The following is a 20478-nucleotide window of genomic DNA, read 5'->3' on the forward strand; positions in this document are numbered from 1 at the left end:
CAAAATGCCTAAGTTATAAAGAGCCCAGCCGCAAGACTCATACTCAAACTCACATAATCAAGCACCTCCATTGGCTCCCACTCCACCAGTGCACACTTTTCAACCCACACACACCCCCACAAAGCACTTTACAACAAGGCCCAGCATACCTCAACAATTTGCATTCTCTTCCACACCTCGGCCAGCCTACTCCTAAGCAGCCGCTGGGCCACAACTGGAAGCCGAACAGTCCCCTACCTTGTCCCCACAACCTGAAACGTCACCTACATTGTCTCTAAAGCCTGAAACGAGCCCCTCTATCACATCAGAGTTCCATCCTTTAGTTCTGGAAGAAATTAAAAATCTGGCTCTTCAAATGAGCGTCAAGACAGACCAGTAGCCACACTCCCCTCTTCACAGAAGCCAGGATGACCTACCAGATGATGGGCATGCCCTACAAATAGAAATAATTGAACAAAAAAACAGACGTTCCTGTGGTCGTTTCTGTAAAAAAATTGAAACCTTGTTTTTATGTCACAAAGATTCACAATCCATATTGATAAGATTCACTTTCACTTAGGACACTTTACACTGGATTCTACAACAATGTGAATTTATTATTTAACCCCTTTCTTCTCTGTGCACTTTGTGTTATATGTCTTTTTTCTCTCTGACATCTCTGTACCTCCGTTTCACTGTGATTGCACCGATGTATATTGAAGTATCAATCATTGAGCGTCCACAGGAACCTCTGTTTTTTCGTTTAATTGTAAGTACCCTGGCTCCTTGTGAGTAGGGTGTCCCTTGTGTCTCCATACACTACAAATGGAAATAACATAACACAAATGGGCATGGAAAGAAAGCACCTATCCGTGTATGGTGGTAGTACTTATGAATTTAAATTTCCATTGTGTTATAAAATGCCATCAATCTCACTTCACCCAAGATGAATAAAGCAGTTTTTTTTATTATCAGCTATTTTTCTGTCCATTAAAGTACCTGAATGATCATCCTCCAGGTTGCGATATAAAAGGGAGCCAGCCTCGTCATGCAAACAGAAGTGTCCATTTGTTGTGACACAGTAGTCCATTAATGACCTCTTCCAATGAGACATTTGAAAATTGCATTGAATGCTTCTTTTAAGATCATTTCATTGTATAAATAAATGACTTTCTTTTAAAAAACGAATCAATAAATTAATAGTTAAATAGGACATGCAGTGGGGGTGGGGGAAACGGAAACATTCAGTAAAAAGATGGATTGAGTAGAAGATGCTGATGGATGAGTTGATTTTGGTTTTTTGATCGACGCACGCATGGAAAGGTGTTCTCAAGTGCTGTCAAGGCACCGCAGTGTTCATTGTTCCTCATCCTTGAAGAATTCTTTGCAGGGCTCCATGTATGTTTCATGAGAATAGAAATCACATTTAAGGGCATAGGGTGGTTTGGAAGCCACCAGCCATGACGACGTTTGTGTGTTTGGGTAACTACCGCTGTCTCACGAACAGACGGGCCAAGGTAAATTAATAACTATACAAACATACACAAGTAAAAATAAATAGAACTTGGACCTGGAAACAGAAATGCTGTCAAATAGAGCAATTATTACAGGGAGAAAAATTCAGGGGAAGGTTTACTTTTCGATCAAGAGAAAATTACTTTTTTTTATTCAAACTGATTTATTATAAAAAATGGGTTTTGAGGTCTTTGGCTTGGGCCCGTGCTCTGTAGTTTCCATGACTGATGCCTAAAAGACCTCAGCAACGAAAGAGCACTGCAGGTATTCAAGATTCAGACGACCTAGGTTAGTAGTGCAGGGTGGAAGGGTTACACTCCGCTTCTGCACCCCACAGCAAGTGCACATATCTTGGGAGGGGTATGGTTGAGCTTGTTTTCCTGGCTGCCAAGATACAATCATCGTAAACAGCTATTTTTGTTATTTTTTTGCATCAGAAGAAAATCACACAAAAAATAGGGGGGAAAAACTGGGGCGATCCTTAAAATGGAGGGCTTGGATAGGCAAGCATCCTAGTTGACCTTGTCTTGAAATATATACAGGTTGTTTGTGGCCGCCACTGCTATAATGTTCTCTGAAGGGTGCCAAGCTGTGTGCAAGATTTTTTTACTAAAGTCCAGGCTGTCCACGCTAATTTCGTCTTTTCTCCGCTTCCCGCCCATGCACACCTTGCGGGGTTTGAGGATGGCTCGTGGCTTGCTGTTCTCCCGCGATGCTTCCAGGGTGACGTCACGCTTGGTGTTGCGATCAAACATTCGAAAGAAGTTGTTGTAGGACCCGGTCATAATAACACTGCAAAATACAACAAAAAATGCAATGATGGTGAAAAGCTGGGAAAGGTTGCTGTTCTGTTTTTTAGGGGTGGCCTAGGCAGCGCTTGCGCAGTCTCTTCCAGGCATGCTGTATTCAGGATATGACTATGATGCTCCACCTATGTTCTGCCCATACATTTTATTGGCTTCTTGCAGTGTCTATTGGAATTCTTTTTATTTCATTGGTTTATTTTGGTAGTAGTCCCGCCTTCTTCCTGTTTAGTACCTCCCGTTTCTTCTATTGTTACCTCCCATGAGGACAACCTCTGTTCTATGTACTTACTTTTCAGGGTTATTTAGAGACCTTTGACTGCAATCTTCTTTTCATTAGCGTGCCTCTGCTCCTTAATTGTTCTATTTACTTATGTTTTGGCAGCTTCATTAACCACGCCCCCACCCTTCACACAACACTGCTTGACCACCTCTCCTAGGAAGCTGTTCTGTTTACTTCGCTTCTGGCAGCTTCATTTGCTATGCCCCCCTCCCACCCCTCCCACAAAACTACTTGATCTCAGGTTACCAAATATAAACTCTTTATTTTTTAAAGTACCCCATGCCACGCTTTCACTTAAACAATCCCGTCAACATGCCTTTTTTATGCACGGTTTGCCGTATTCACATAGTAAAAAATGCAAGTCACTACACAGGCACCATGTGCTTAACTTTTACATGCACAGCACCCACTTTCATATATGTAACATGGGTGCCACGCTTTGAGCACAGTGCTCGCTTTTATATTTAGAAAAAAAACATTAGCTTTTAGTTGTTTTAGTTTCTGCTGCTGCTCTCGCTTTTGGTGGGAAGCAGATTTACACTCCTCGCCCTTTGCCCACCCCTACCACATCAGTGCCGCCCCGTGGCCCTCCCTGCCCTGGACTTTCACTAGCCATCTTTGTGGCTCGCTATGCCCGGGATCTGGCCTCCGCAGTGACCTGCGTTGCACAGACAGTAACCTCTTTCTGGATGCCATGCTCTAGTGTCGCACCCCACCTTCTGCAGAAAATCAAAGCTGACACTAACAGGGTTCACTTTACTTGGCTGGGATTGTTTGGCCCAGCCCGTAAGTGTGAAAAGAGAGGCGCTCATAGGAGGCAGGAACGTCAAACCCAGGTGAGGGTTCCTTAGCATAGGGCTCCACAGTCTCCATCTTTATTAAACTTTCTATTTTCGTCCAGTCATCCCCTTTCGCTCTCCTACATAGTTCACTGCATTTCTTTTCTTTATATCTACATTCTCCAGCCCCTCTCCCTGCCTCCTGTCGCTGCACCTCTCCAGTTTTGCACAGTTTAAACAGCCGTTAAATTTTTTTTTACAAGGTGGCACCGTTTTTTATTTTTCTTACAAAGCATTTGCAATGCAATAGATGAGATATTGACGATGCAAATAATGCTTGTTTCGAAAGTTTCCAAAATCATTTTTTTTTATCCAATAGTATAGATACTGATGGCAAATAAAAACCACCAGGTAAAATGTTGGGGAAATCTGCAAATTAGGCAGCAATTGGGTTAAAAGGAACGTAAGCTGAACACAGAAATATACAGAAAATTCCACGTCTACCAAATCACTTTGTTTCAAACAGACCAATGTAACCTTACAATGTGCCTGATGGCCTATCCTTCATCTTGTACTGCACCCTGAAAGTTAGTGGCAAGTTACCAGGAGCGGCACGTGCAGATAAGAGCGGGGGGGCCGGTGGGGGATTCGGAAGACGACCACGAGGGAAAATTAAATAAATAAATGTATTTTTCCCTCGTCTTCGTATGTCGAAATCACCCCCCCCCCCCCCCCCCCCCCCCCGTCTCGGCCATACGGCTCTTACCTGCACAGGCCGCATCTGCCAGTTACATGGTTAGTGGGAAGCAGGACACACTAAATTCTGCAGCAAAGTGCTCGGCCGGCCCCCTCCCCCCCTCCGGGAGGAGGGGGAGGTGTGGCCGCGCTCTGTGCCAGGGCCGGTTTTCGGCCGTTTTTGTTACAGGGCCGTTTTTGCAGCATAACGGCCCTGTAACAAAAACGGCTCCCAGGGGGCCAAAACCGGCCCCCAACCATGTGGCCCACCCGGGGATTGCCCGGTGCCCGCAACGGCCAGTCCGGGCCTGGTGGGAAGGAATCAGGTCAGCTGCGTCATAAACTGCATGTTTCGTCTCATTATAAAATCTGTCTTTGCTTGTCTTTTCTAGAAAAATAAGGGTCTTCCTTACCTGTCGGATCCATTCCAGACACATTCAAATTTATCGAAAATGCAGTCATTCTCGTAGAGCGAACACAGCTTGCTTCGGAGGTAATCATGTACCTAAGGAAAGAGTCACAAAGACGGGTTAATATCTTCGGAAACAGCATTCCACAATTGTTGTATCCTTAATTAACATTTTATGTCTACTTTTTTAACCTCACGGGAACAAGCCCAATGAAAAATTCCTACTTCTTCAGGTTTACATTGAGGGGACCGTTTTACAAAATGATAAAGGGTAGCAATGTGCCAGAGAGTGCTTTTTAACTATTCATGCTTCTAAGTAAGATGTAGTCAGCGGTTATGATGTTGGAGAGAAAGACTACTGTATTGTAAGATTTCCAGTCTGTGGCATTAGCAAATCCCTTGCAAGTAAATAGAGTAATTCACAATTTTATATATACGGTTGATTATTTCAACCCTAGTTCCAAGAAAGAATTATGTATGCTGTAGGGTGGGCAGGGCCGGCTTTGGCCCTAGTGGCACCCAGTGTGACAATCTTTGTTGGCGCTCCCCCCAAACCTCTTTGTCCACCAATTCCCTCACTACCACATCCACAAGTACCCCTCATCTTTCCACAGCATCTCTTTCACATACATTTATTTTGTTTTATAGCACTACTCAGACCAGTGTAGGGTGTCAGTCCACTTTACATCACACACACGTTATACAGAGCCAATGAATCTCACGTGTGTCAATCAGTCTATAGGAAATGTTACATAAGGCAATGAGGATAACAGTGTACAAGTCACGTGTCATTGATACTAGTAGGCAGTATATTTTAAGACTGTTTGGTCTGGATAAGCATAAACTCAAGATTTAAAACGTACCACAGTGGTTGGCTTTACTACTACAGAATTATTTCTAGCCATATTAACCCCTTTTAGCACAATAAGGATAATGAAAGACTGGGAGGAAAAACATAACATTCTAACCTATACCATACAGTTTGAATGCAGCTCCTTGTTCACAGTTCATAGCTTACTGTGCTATATTGGGGTGCAAATTATGAACTGCAAGTAACAAAAGGATCTCTGTGACAAAAGCAGTAACCTACTGAGTGATGCACATAAAATACAATTTGATGATTTGCGTGGTCTTTGCAGCAGGCATACTAACCTCTGCGCTACTTTATCATGAGTGGAAACTACAACTAGACAAAACGCAGATCTCTCTCCATCAGGAACATTAATCACCAGAGCGATCTCGAAATTTTTATTGTTGCCTGAAAACAGCTGGACACACTAAATTCTGCAGCAGGTGCTTTGCAAATCAGTTTTATTTCTAAACATGCCTGAACCCCCCCCCCCCCATCCCGAGGTGAGCACCAGGTGCTGCTGCACCAGTTCCACCACGCTAGAGTTGGGCCTGGGGGTAATTACTGAAGAGTGGTAGCAGTGATGTTTGGTATCCCGGAAGCTAAGTGCTGCAATTTCTTCCATTCTTTTGGTGGTTCATTAAATAGGAGTCCCCGATAGTGATATATATATATATACATACATACATACACACAACACAAAGTGCTACACTGAGGAAGGTGCTAATTAGCCCAGTATTAGTGTTATTAGCAGACCTTAAGCTCCAAGCTCAAACAGAGGCACTCCCTACTTCCTCTAACTGATAGCGGGCTCTGCAAGGGAGTAGCCAGAAAATAAAAAATGCCCCCACTGTGAATGCCATTGGGTGAGTGAAGCGAGTGAGCCCTACCAACCCTCAACGAGGTCCCTTCATCCCATTTTCCATCCATCTATCTCTCCATCCTTTAACTCTTTCATACGTACATACATCTTTTCATGCTTCCATCTATTCTTTCACATTCCATCCATCCTTCCTTCACTATTCTGTCTATCCACCCTATCATTACACTCTTCCATCCATCCTTCCACTCACACTTCAAACCATTCATCCATTCTTTTACCATTCATACATCCATTCTTTTTCATCTATCATTTCACCATCCTTTTATCAATTCACCATCCATCCATCCATCCATCCATCCATCCATCCATCCATCCATCCATCCATCCATCCATCCATCCATCCATCCATCCATCCATCCATTCATCCATAAACCCTCCCACCCATCCACCTAGGCTTCGATTCATCCATCCACTCTTTCATCCAGCCTTTGATCGTTCCAGACATTCTTTCTTTCACCTACATATGCAAATGTTGTTTTATCCTTCCATCCTTTGGTCCTCTCACCCTTGCAACCATCCTTTTTAATCCTTTCTTCTTGTCATTGCTAGATGTGATGGGAGAAAGATAATGCAAGGACATCTTGATATCCGTGATACATACGTTCCTGGCGAAGCTGCAGTGGGAGTTTAGCCAAAGTGCATAGGAAAATCCTTGATCACTCTCTTCTTATCCTGCAGAGGCAAATCTTGCAAGGATCCTATATTTGTATAACTGATTAATCCCTGAACTTGGACCGCCAGTCACAAAACCATAGTCATGAAGGTGTACTCTTTCTAAGCTGCCCTGCTTCCGCTCACGCAAAGATAGATTTCCCTAGATTGGTTAATGACCATATCAGACATTACTCCTAATTTAAATAGTCTCTATCTTTTTCACGGATAATGTTGACACTTCAAATGTTTTTTCTCACTGTATTCCGGAGTACTATTTCTCCGTCACCCCTGCTTACGAAGGACCTTTCCATCCCTCTCATATCCTATGCTTCAGTCTTATCAATAAATATCTTCTTTCCTTTTGTCTTTTTCCTGCCTTCTGCCTCCTGGATTCTTCTTCATGTTTGCGTTACCCATACTAGTTTAAATGAACCTCATGCGGTATGAGTAGTGCATAGACAAGAGTTTACAACATGCGCTCATGTGCTGTACAGTACATTTGCAGAGAGTGAGGACAATTGCAGTGTGTGTAGAAGGCCACCTTTACCTGGTATGTCTCAATAGGTCTGTTCTCCATGTTTACATCCCACACTTTGACCGTGAGATAATCTCTGGTCATTATATACCGCCCGCTGTGACTGAATTTTACATCCGAAATGGAGGAGATGATCTCGGAGAAAAAGGATCTATTGCTCGGGTCTTCGGGTTCTTCAAAAACTGGGAAGAAATAAGGTTTAGACATATGTAAGCATTGATCATTTTAGGAATAGTGCTAAAAAACAATTCCAATATTATGAATGGTAAAGTAAAAAATACTCAGTCTAATGTGAAGTGAAAACACTTCCACGCTACATTGGAGAATATCTCTCCCATTCCCTCACTCGCTCACACTGGTTGTCGCTGTTAGGTAGTTATAGATAAGCCTACTTTTCCATTGACAAAGTGTTTTTTGATTTGCCAATAACTTTGGTGCCATTTGATGAATCTTCACAAAACTTTTTTTTTAAAAAGTTCATCCACCTCAGCTCCTTCTTTGAGAGTTTCAGGATGATCCATTTAACGGGCCCAAGAAAAACAGGGATTCCCAAAACCAAATTTCTCAATGCATTTTCCACAGACTTTTTAAGAAGCCCTACAGCAAAAATAGCTGAAGGAAATTAAACCAAATCTAGCAGGAAGCTATATCTTGGCCCTGAAAGCGTACATGTGGGATTCGGTGCAAATCCAGTCAGTCGTTTTGGAAAAAAATGTAAAGATTCAAAATATTTGTGTATCTGGATGGTTGGGTTTGAGAGACTCTTAGGGGAGTCCATCGAACCCAATTTAAAAAAAGAGTAGAGCCTTCCAATTGGCCCAGGCAGCTTTTTAACCCTTTGGCCATCTTGCTTCCCCAGCAACAAGGCTCTGATTGGCATCCTGCAACATGAGGAAAAATGTTGCAGGCAGCAATTAGAGGACTCAGGGATTTAGTCCTATAGCGTACATATCATTTTTTTTAATCTTTACTTGTCCAGGGAAGGAATACTCCACCCCCCCCTCCCGCCCACCCCCCTGGACATATAATTTTTAACAAAAAGTTGCGATCCTATGGGGATCGAAACTTTGATAGAAATAAAATATTAAACAAATGTTGGTGTAATTAAATTATTATTTAGGGGACGGTGCACGGCTGTCTTCCCTGAGCCTTAAGAGGCCCCCAGGGAACCCATCCCCAGGGGCTAAAATTCATGATAATGGGGATCGGTGAATGTGGCTACCCTCCCTAAGCCAAAAAGTGCCCCAGTGACCCCATCCCCCGGGGCCAAACACTTTGATTTGGGGAAGGTGGGCACGCACCCCAATGCTGCAAGCCCAAATAGGTCTTTAGGCTTAATGTTCAGGGAAGAGGGGACACACTTTCTCCAATAGTTAATTTATGAGCCCATGAGATAGGTCAAATCGGGCTTGAGGATTGGAGCCATGCACCCCTCCTCATATATAAATATGTTTGATGTTGGGGAATGGGGTCACTGGGTCCTCTTAGGCTCTGGAATGGAGTCCATGCACCTTCCTTTCCTTTAATAAATGTATGGTCCAAGGGGATGGGGTCTCTGGGGCACTTTTGAGCTCGGGAAGGGGGGCTGCATGCACCACTCCCCTAATAAAAAAAAATGTTGGGACCTGTGGATGAACTCTCCAGGGCCTCATAAGGCTCTGTGAGGAGGGCCACAAGCTCCTCTCTCCCAATAAAAAATGTTTTGGGCTCCAGTGGATGAGGTTCCCGGGACAGATAATGGTTCAGGGAGGGGGAACTGCTTTTCCATAAATATTGCGCTTTTTGGTTTGCTAATAACTTTGGCGCTGTTTCATGAAACTTTTCCCAAAAAAGTTCACCCAACTCTGCTCCTTCCTGGAAAGTTTTGGTGTGATCCATCAAGCAGCGGCTGAGAAAAAAGGGGGGCCCTAAAGGTATATTTCCCCTTGAGTTTGCCATAGACTTATTAAAGTAGTGCTACTAAAAAAAGTGAGGAATAGAATTAAATTAAATTTGGGAGGAAGCTAGATCTTGAACTGGACTGTGCTTTTTGTGATTTGATGTAAACTCATGCAGTAGTTTTTGAAAAATTAAGGTAAAAAAATATTTGTATATCTGGATGGCACTGAGAATATCATGAGTGATGTAATATGAGAGGTGATAAGCAGTGCATTGCCGGGGCGGGGGGGGGTGAGTTATAGTTAGCTTAGCTAACTATAATTGCTGTATTTATCTGCTTTTATACGAGTGAAATGTCAGCCTAACTTTAACATCCCTGTAACCTTTGTTTTTTTCAGTGAATTACTAAGGTTTTCTTAATTCTATTTCCTAACTATAACCCCACTGTAACCTTTGGTTGTTTCAGTAAATTTCTATGGTCTTTTAAATGCTAATTCCTAACTATAACATCCCTGTAACTTTTGTTTTTTTCAGTGAATTTCTAAGGTTTTTTAAAATTCTATTTATTAATTGTAACGTCTATTTTTCTTAAGTGAGCCTCTAAGATTTTTTTATTTTCTTCCTGATATTGTATATTGTACTTCTATTATTTACCACTCATTTTTTGATTTGGTATGTGTTCATCAGAAAGTACATTAATAACTGTTTTTATTTTTTAACAATGTTTTGAGTCAGCAGAACATTGTTGCATTTACTGTGGAGAATCTGTGATCAGTAAATGTATTTCACATACTGAAAAACACACTTAAAGACATCTTGAAAATAAAGTTTAAGTCTAAATATTTAGTAAGATATTGTTTTAACTTTTCTTTCTGTGATCAATTTAGGAGAAAATGGTGCTGTTTGTAGCAAAGAGTGCATGGTTTGTACAAAGTGTAAAACATATATATAGACACATTCCACAGTATATTTAACAGTAGAGCTTTATTAGTGTACTTTTCAAACTCATTTTTGTGGTGAGTTTCCAGAAAACCTGTCTTCAAAGACTATTTTCCGTTTTCACGGTAACGCCGGGCATCACGATGATATCGGTAGCTGCAGTCACTGCAAACACATCGCAAAATGCAAAAATAAATGCAGACACTCACTAGTCACCACCACATTCAAAATGTATATCTGCAAAATGAATTATAACCAACTCACTAAATACATTACTATCTAAATTACTGTATAATACCATGTACAACTCCCTTAATATCTCTATAACACAGAGCATAACTTTTCAGTGTAATCTAAGACTGCATGCATCACTGTGTTGTATTTGAGAGAATATGTGTGACAGTGCATCAGCCTATCAGTACTTCTGTAACTAAATGTGTGACTGCCTCAGTACATCTATCAGTGGGTGCATCAGTATCACAATGGGTCTTTGATTGGTTGTGTAAGCCTCTCACTCTGTGTGTAGGTGCATGAGTGTCTTTGTGCACTTGTAAGTAAGTATATGACTGTCCCACTGGATCTGTGAGTGGATACATGAGTGTTTAAGTGGGTGTCTGAGTGGGTGGGTGCATGAGTATCTGAGTGGCTCCATGAGTGAGTGCATGAATCTCTCAGAGGGTCTATGACTGCCAGCGTGAGTGGCTGAGTGGTTCTTCCACTGGGTACATGGGTTTCTGAGTGGGACTGTGAGTGGGTACATGAATGTATAACTGACTGGGTGCATAAGTCTCTGAGTGAGTCTATGAGGGGCTGTATGAGTGACTGTTAGGGTGTGTGAGTGTCTGAGTGGATCAGTGAGTAGGTGTATGAGTGTGTCAATGGGTCTGTGAGTGAAGCATGTCTCTAAGTGGGTGAGTGAAGGGGTGCATGTATGAATGTCTGAGTGGGTCTGTGACTGGGAGGGCGTGTGTCTGGGTGGGTCTGTGAGTGAATGCATGAGCCTTGATTAAGTGAGTGAGGAAGTAGGTGTGTGTATATCTGAGTGAGTTTGCAAGTTGGTGTGTGAGTTTCTGAGTGTATGAGTGACTGACTGAATTCATAAGTCTCTGAGAGGGTCTGTGACTGAGTGTGGGAGTGACTGTATGGGTGGTCTATGAAGGGGTCTGTGACTAGGTGTGGAAGTGACTGTATGGGTGGGTTTATGAGTATTTCAGTGAGTGGGTGTATGAGTGACTCATAGTGTCTGTGAGTATATACATAAATGCGTGAGTGGGTCTATAAGTGGGTGTGTGACTCTGAGGGAGTCTGTAAGTGGGTATATGAGTTTTTGGGTGGGTCTGTAAATGGGTGCATGAGTGCTCAGGTGGGTCTGTGAGTAGGTCTGTGAGTCTCTAAGTGGGTATGAGACTATATGCATGCATCTATGACTGAGTCTCGAAGTTGGTGCATGAGTCTCTAAGTGGGTCTGTACATGGGAGTTTCACTCTCTGAGTAAGTCTCTAAGTGGGTGCATAAGTACCTGAATGGATATGTGAGTGGGTGCATGAATATCTAAGTGGGTATGTGACTGGATGTATAAACGTGTAAGTGGGTATGTGAGTGAGTGTATGAGTGTCTGAGTGGATATGTGAGTAGATACAGGTCTGTGATAGTGACCGGCAAGTGCATTCAAATATATCTTTATTTTTATATTTCCACCAATATTTGCGATTACTTTGCGATAGTCACAATGTTCCAGCAACAGATCACGGGGTTGCTGGGGGTCACGACATTATCATGAATATCACATGAGATTAAAAAAAATGAATTTTGGACACATAACTTGTGTCACTAACACACCCATTTTTCAATCATGGTGTCAGAGTATCTCCACCCTGACTCTTATATTAGCTTTCACGCACATTTTTAGCACCAGGAACCGTTTCCAATAGATAAAATGGCGGCTGCAACTTTCTGTTCAGGTTACATCCAGCGAATCAGAGCATTCCCGCTGGCGTGCGTATTTGCGATTCATTGCAAGATATCTCGGCCAGAGATATATCTAGAATGTTCGGCTTAAATTTCTCAAAAACTACTGGCTGGATTTCACTGAATAGCAAATCTACGTAACAACGTCTACCTTCTGCCATATTTGGTGTAATTCCATCCAGCGGTTTGGGCTGTAGGTTTGACAAGGCGTTCTTATAGAAATTAACATTACAAATGCACCCTTTTTCACGCCCTCATTTATCGGTCATCACTGCATGGATCACCCCCAAACTCTCCACAACACTCAGAACCTACTTTGACACTTTTTGGGGAAAAATTCATTGAAGATTGGTCAAATGACGCCAAAGTTCTAAGCAAGTCAAAAAATGCTTTTCCGATGGAAACTAGGTCCTAACTATAACGACCGCCAGTAGGTTTTATATATATGGAAACTAGGTCCTAACTATAACTACTATATATATATATATATATCGAAAAAATGGTTCAGCACACCATATAATGTACAAAGACAATATCAATAAGTTCAAAAATGTCAATAAGCCATGATGTATTCTCTTCTTTCTTTATTTCAAATCTTCACAAAGTAGCCTACATCATGGCTTATTGACATTTTTGAACTTATTGATATTGTCTTTGTACATTATATGGTGTGCTGAACCATTTTTTCGAATTGTACACAGCGCCTTTGGCACTGACTCTGGAGGCCTAGGGGTATATGGCCTCAGGTTCTTGGCACCCACAGATATAACTAGACCATGATTCATTAGATTGAGTGCAGTCAAGTGTCTAACCCTGTACCCCTGCTCTAGTATCACAAATATATAGATATATATATACACACACACACACACACACACTCACACGTGCGCACACACACACACACACACACATACACAAACGATTCATTGTATGTCAGTACATTGTGTTGAAGTTGTGTCTATGTAGAACATTGTGTTTCCATAGCCACTGAAAGCACAGGAGACATGCTGGGGTACAAGAGGTGTTGAGAAACAACAGCAGTTACCGAAACCATGGAAGCAGCTGATGGGTTCGCTGCTCTACAAAACTTCACTTTTCACACAGCATGGGCCTCGCACTCTTAATTCCACCACCCACACAGAAAGAAATGACGGCTGCGCCGACTCTAATTGCTGCCCGTGTCACCATGGTGACAGGGAGGCAGCGAGTCGGGTTCCTTCATGATCCATCTGGCTGGTATTCCTCGGCGCCCCCCGAGCGGGGGTTGCCTTCGCCTACAAGCTCAGAACGAGGCCGGGGACTTCTCTAATTGACTAGGCAGCAGCCTACGCACTGAAATAACAAACCTTTTCGCCATGTCTACTCCGTAGCCACCTTCGTGGCTGACATAACCTTCATGTTTGCATGAACCTCGGTTTCACTCTAGCTGTTTAATGCTTCTCTAGCATGCAAACGTCTTCGATAGAACACTATAGTCCCAACCGTCCAATTTTTCAGTAATTACAGCTCAAAATAATGGGAAAAGGCCCTATAATCACTATATTGAAGCCAAGTGAAGGAATAACATTCAGGCGGAGATGTTACGTGTTTTCCTGTGGTAAGTAACCCACACAACTGAATTAAGAATGCTTCATTCGAGAAATACAGCCCACCGGCAACACGTCGATGGCGCTTTGCGAGCTGCATACAGCCAGATTAACCTTTCGAGAATTAACCATTATTCCTTAAAAGAAAAAAAAACACTACCTCAAATTCTTTGTATTTTTAGAGGTAACCATCTGGTTAGTGGTTGGGTGGCGAAAAAGTCCATCAAGGCTGCATGCTGGCAGAAAGATGGCTTTTCCCTGCACCTCGAGGATGGGCGCGCGACTCATGAACGCAGCCAAGTCAGGAATTTGCAGACACCGTGTCCAGAGGGATTGTTTGCTTAAATTAACGGCGTTCATGTCGTGGGCAGTGCATCCACCCTCACCGGAGTTCAGTATCACGGTAACAAAAACAGCCTGGAGTACCCCTGTGACTGACAACCCCACAAATACGAGAGGATGTTTCTTGCGGCGCAAGCAGGCTCGACCTTACTAATAATCAGCGGGAATTGTGGTGACCGGCAGCTTGTAAAAAAAATAATAATGCGATAATCACTCCCAGCTGGGCGGTGAGTACTGTCAAAATATACATCTGCCTGTTGGCTCGACATTTAGAGGTTTGCACTCAATAAGTCGTCCGCTTCACTAGGCAATTCATGTCTTCAACTTTTCCAGTATATTTAACAAGACAGCTAACAACACCCATGAAACACTTCAGGGTTTAGAAATTAATAACCACAGTTTTTTTCCCTTCGCAGTAATAACGCCAAACCACAGCTCAGGATTCACACACACACAACCAATTACACAACATCGCTTTTTCCCAATGTATCATGAACAACCCATAGGGTGCTCGTGGCACAGAGACTGGGGTCCTGCTTGCTTTATGGTCCCTAGTGGAGTCCTAAGCATAACAAAAAGAACAGCAACTCCTTAAGAGAACAGTAGGAAAAGTGTACATTAGAATTATGTAGAAGGATCTTTTAATATAGTTATTACGAGAATTCCTGTAAGAAACTAGTCTAAATTAATAGGATTGTAATTAAGCCATAAGCCATGATATCAACTCATAGAAAATCCACTGGCGAACAAACCTATAAAACATCCATGGACGAGCAGTTCATTAAGACTTGTGCCAGGCAGGAAATTTGCATAGCAACATCACATAGATTTCCCAGTACAGTATCAGAGAAATATTTCATAGAAGTGGTTGATGTGGCTTGATTGATCATATGAAAAAGTTTTTTCATCGTAAATGCAAACAAATTTAGGACAAAAAAAGAAAAAAAGAATAACCAGCCCAGTCTCAGGTTAGTTAATTAAGTATATACACACCCATCTGTTTCTTCTCTGAGATGTTGATCACTGCCAACTCTTTGACAATGTGTTGCCTTTCTCTCATAATGGTCGTGTCCTGCACATGCTACCTAGATTCATGGATATAATCTGTGGAATAAATATGTGTTGCAAGCTCAGCACACTCGAGAATGCTAAGGGATGGATGAAAATATTATTGAGATCTAGGTGGAAGTCAATTTATAATGCATGCAGTAACAGAAAGAGGAATAGTCCGTTGACAGAATCAGAGAGCGCTGCATAGGAGAGAATTTGTGGTAGAATTCCTCTTTCCTCTTAAGAAGACTCTGACACGCTACGTGAGAACAGCAACATTGCGTCCGACAAATTAATGTAGCTGTTTATTTAGATATGCAGGCAGTGTTTGCAGGAGTGAAATAACATCTGTGATGTGGCTCATGATGATAGACAAGCGTGTAGAATGCCTAGCTTGGCAGAAAGATGCAGTGCCTAGCTCTCAAGACACCATGGCAACGGACTGTAGGATGATACCTCCATCATCACCTAATAACGGCCAATCACTCGGTTGGTGTTGACAGGGAGGAGCATGTTGGGCAAAGGTTGCCGCTCTTCACGGCCTCCTTTGGGACCACAGGACGTCTTCGCAGGTTGAAAATGGTTGATGGTTGGATTGAGAAAATGCTGTCCTGAATTCACAGGCGGGGGAAAAAGGTAATCATGGTACACAGACAATTTCGTCTGCTCAAAATTTCCTAGGTATTAGGTGTGCCTGCCTGACTCCCCCTGGGGAGACCGCCAGCAAAATGTAATTTCAAATTTGTCCTGTCAGGGTTTATTACATGCACTGGGAAGCCAATCCCTGTTATAAAAGGCACAGTGCTGAAAGAGCTGGTAAGCCGATGGTCCCACAACAACATATTGCAGCATTAGTACTACCTAAACATCATTCACCATTGATAGGGTCACCAAGTGACCCGGATTTGCAGGGACAAGCCAAGTTTTTCAGTACCTGTACTGAAAAACTCACTTAATTTAGGAAATGTCCTGTTTTTCAGAGGATCAACTGAGCACAGAGTGAAAGGCGAAAGACTGTGTGATACAGTGCAGAATTAGTTAGCCCCACCATAGCAGAACTCAGTTTACCTGACACAGAAGACAATGAGTTTAAAAGTTCTCCTTAATTCCCCGTGGTGCCAAACTGTCTGTGTTGGTAAGCACTGTCAGTTAAGTCATATATGCCCCTCGGTGGATGCAAAATTCTACTTCAATGTTTGTGGAATGTCCTGGTTTTTGGATTAAAAAATGTGGTTACCCTGTTTACTAGTAAAGCACTGCAGACTCTTGTTTTAGACAGCACTTCATTAGAATATGTTCTACCCTGGAAGTAGTAAGCATTTTATGTTTTTGGGGAAAATCTTCTCCAGTTGAACCGCATCGTGTTTGGCAGAATTTGACAGACTGTCATTGCCTGAATAAATTCATCAGTTTGCAACAGATCTTACATTCTATCACAACAGGAAACTACTAGGCCACTTTTTAATGGGAAGCAGGATGCATCCACAGTAGGACCATTGCAGTGCTAACTTGTAGGCAGGATGGCTCTACATCTGCCCATTTCAATGCAGGATGTGGTCAGATTTTCGTTCCAAAGGGTCACAGTATTTTGGATGATTTATAGATGCTGCTTTCATCTTGGAGGTAGAAAGGCCCGGTCCGTGGATGGCTTTGAAGATAATGTGCGTTCCACGAGACTTGATTCTTCAGCTAATCTCACAGAGGATTGAATTCGCTCTGGTCCATCATCCAGAACTGTTGATGCATTGCATCTTCAGTGCAGTACATCCTTCCGCAATGCTAAGTGTTGCGCTTTCTGTAGTGCAGCTGGACGTGGTCAGTGGACCAGTGAGGAACCGGAATTGATTTCTGGTTATGTAAAGCATATAATCGATTATTTAGAATTAGCATGATGTATCTAGATTACGTACCGCAAAGTACGCAAACACTAGCATACACTCGAATAGCAGTAACTTAGGGTTCTAACATACACTGCTTTGCACATTTTACACTTGCTTGACTTGACCGACGCCATTTTGTGGCCTCGCTCAAAGCCCTACATTAGCAGACCATATTCAATTATTAAACCGAAGCCGTTCCCCTGAGAAATAGCCCAACTGTTGCAAAACTGCTGTCTCTGCTTGTTAGGCCTGTCAAGGTTATAGGTAGCAGGAGGAGGCCCGATAGGCACATTCTGGGAGGGGTGCGGGGCGGACTCTCTCGGAGTTAGCAGAAGGGAGTCACCCATACGACCTTGCTAATCTAGGATGAGCTAAACCAAGAGCGCTTTGTCCCCCATATATGGTCTTTCCCTCTGCACCAATCTGTACTAACTTGTATTTTTCCATCTTAGGTAACGGTTTTGAGAATGTAACTGTATATATGTGATGTTCTGATAATGTGCCAGCAGTCTTCTTGACGGACCTCGTGGGATTAGGTCGCAAGAAGCTCCTCTGGCAGAGTTTGTTTGTTATAATAAATGATTGGACCTTCTGCACTGCCAACCGACTGATTATTGGTAATGGGAATGGGATTGGTTGTGAATATAACGCTAATTGGGAGGTGGTAAATAATTTCCGGTACGTCAGTAGGGTTGCCATGCTCATGTTAAGACTCTAAGTTACTTTGTGCATGCACAGCTGAAAAAGCTATTCTTTTTGCTTACAAATAAGTTGCAGACTAAGTGGATTAAAAACTTGCTTATCAAAACATTTAGAGGGTCCATGACCCCCTTTCGTCTGCAGTGAGACAGCTAGAAGTATCTCCTTTCCAAGTTTTGGAGTATGACTACTTTCGCTGCACTTCTGCATTTGCTTTGCTGAGACTCCTGAAGCTGGATGTTTGGTTGGTAGAGTTCACCATGGCAGAACCTGATGTAATTTACACAGTGCAAGAATCAGTATTCCGGTGTTCATCAGGAAACGCGTCCTGAACAGGCTATGTGATGGTGTCTAATGGCAGTAAGGACAATGAAAAGTATGCTTAATGGGGATGAAGGGTCTTTATGGTGTTACATGTAGGCTACATCAGATGCAAAAACAATCTGGAGTTTCAGAAAGAACCACTATTGTTACAGGGTGTTAAATGACGTAAAAAGAAGGACCAGGACTTCTGGCACTTTCTATATGACAAAAATGACAAAGGGCTGACCTTCCAAGATCAATGCTTACAGTTGACTGATGGCATATGTGCCTTAATAATAATCTTTTTTGAACAGGGGGGGGGGGGGGTGTTTTAACTCCTGGTTGAAATTTCCTCTCGCATGTAAGCCAGGAGGTTCCCACCTGTCCTCTCCACATGCTGCATTGCAAAACAAGTGAAGTTTCTGCCTAGAGAATAAAATCTACATTTGCCAGGATCCAGCCTAAACAAAAGACTGCATAGCTCTTTGGGGATGATTGGGATTCGCAGAGGAAAGGCGCGGATGCTCAGCTCTGGGCCAGTATGGCAGCCTGTGAGTGAGGGTATTAGCTTGCCAGGCAGATTGGTAGTTTTCCAAATATATAGTAAAGACATTGCACTGGGCCCTTGTCAGCACATCTGAGCAGCAACCCATGGGGATTTAGTGAAACATGGTTTGCAGGTGCTGTGTCCTCCAGGCTTCGTATTAAGTAGAGAATGGTTTTTTTGGGAGGATATGATGGAGGTTGGTGGGGACGATACAAGATCGTGTTTATCCAGCTGGTATGACCATCTTTAAATTACACCGGTACATTTACCTACAATTTTAGTCACAGCGAGAGAAAGTCATGCAGTGATATTCACTGAATTGCTGAGGCCACGTTCAAGCTCAAATTCCCAAGTTGCATTGTCAGCAGGTTAGCCGCTAAATCAAAGCTCCTGTCAATTATGTCACTTTGCGTATTGCAGCAGCACTTATAGACTGTACACTCTGTAAAGTGTTCCAATATTCTCTCTTTCTTGCACGCTCACAATCATTCACTCTATTACACTCACTCATCCACTCCCTGACTCACTCCCTGGGCCTATGGTAACTCTGTTGAATGAAAACTTAGTGTTGCCTACTTAGGGCGCTAGGAAGGATCACATCATACCAGGTACGAGTTAGCCCCACAAAACTTTTTATTTTTGGCTACTAGCAACTAGCCTACAGTTGTTGGCTATAAAAGAAATATTAAGCCAGAAAACCCTTGCTGGGTTAGCGGGTCCTTCAGACCCACTACAATCTTGAAAATCACTTGCTTGTGAATGCTGGAACATTTTAGTGTTCTGATTCTTTTGGGGTGAGTGAATCAGATATGCAAGTGATATGTATTTTCTCTGGCACAAAGGTTCCACAATAATGAGATTTTTATGAACGATTTCCATAATAATGTTTATTCTCTATGTTTGTTGCTACATATAGAACTCTGCCTTTCAATCTAGTGTCAAACACATTTTTCACTCTAGACTAGGCGTGTATTAGGCGATTGCTACTGAAAGCTTGAAGCAGACCTTGGAGATCCTGTTTCTGGCCATTAACCCGAAAAAGAAAATTGACAAATAATGCTCTGATTGGTTTGCCAGCCCTTAGGCTGAAATATTCCTTTTTAAGGTGATGTTGACTTCCTCCCGGAGAGCTTCGTGTGAAAATGCAATACTTAGTTCTTATTTTCCCGCAGATGATGTAAACCAGACTGCATTAGTTCCAGGGAAGTCTCAAGAACCAAAGAAATGCTGTCTTTGTAGTTTGATGCTTTAGATAAGACATTTCGGTGATGCAATAATCAATTTCAATCATCGTAATAAAGCCTAACTGCACTGTGGACTTTGTTACTAACGGCTCAGGCCAGAATCCCAGAAAAAGATAGGGACATCGAAAATAGTTACTGGATCTGTGAACCCAAGTATTTTTTTTAAACAACAACTAAATGCTTCATTTCCTGCTGTGGTATCTTTCTTCTCCATCCACGAGTTTGCCTTCCACGTGGATGTAACTCCAATATCTCAGACAGGTAGTCCCACTTTGAAATAAAATGCGGAGCAAGGAGCTTCTGCCTTGAGGAGCTGCACGTAGAGGATTGCGAAAGCCCATCTTGAATAAATTAACAAAGTGGTACTCCACGCTAAGAAAAAAAAGCACGTAAAAAGGTATAACAAACTGTGCAGAGGCACTCTTGCCTCGAAAAAGCATGGAAAGGAGCACTAGCCCTGAAAAACTACCGAAGTACTCCAGCATTAAAGACACATTACCTCATCGTCCCTCCCTCGCTTCCCTTCCTTACAAAATTGAGGCATCCCTGCCTCACCAGACACCCGTACCCACGTGATTTGTCACGTGGGGACTATATATAGCCCCCAGCCCCCTCAT

At 42.6% G+C, this 20478-nt stretch overlaps 1 protein-coding gene across 1 annotated transcript in view; it reads right to left on the bottom strand.

Annotated features, from left to right (window-relative positions):
• Positions 1-926: 926 nt before the first annotated feature.
• Positions 927-20478, bottom strand: part of LOC147666212 (serine/threonine-protein phosphatase 2A 55 kDa regulatory subunit B beta isoform) — a 64583-nt gene continuing 45031 nt past the window's right edge. Inside the window, exons 3-5 of the mRNA XM_086949209.1 lie at positions 7438-7607; positions 4508-4599; positions 927-2286 (exon numbers count right to left, since the gene is read on the bottom strand). Of these exons, the coding sequence (XP_086805335.1) occupies positions 2007-2286; positions 4508-4599; positions 7438-7607 (542 nt within the window). The 3' untranslated portion in view covers positions 927-2006. The remainder of the gene's footprint in view (positions 2287-4507; positions 4600-7437; positions 7608-20478) is intronic.

This window comes from Lissotriton vulgaris, unplaced genomic scaffold (genome assembly GCF_964263255.1).
Source record: "Lissotriton vulgaris unplaced genomic scaffold, aLisVul1.2 SCAFFOLD_650, whole genome shotgun sequence".
Taxonomy (NCBI): Eukaryota; Metazoa; Chordata; class Amphibia; order Caudata; family Salamandridae; genus Lissotriton; species Lissotriton vulgaris.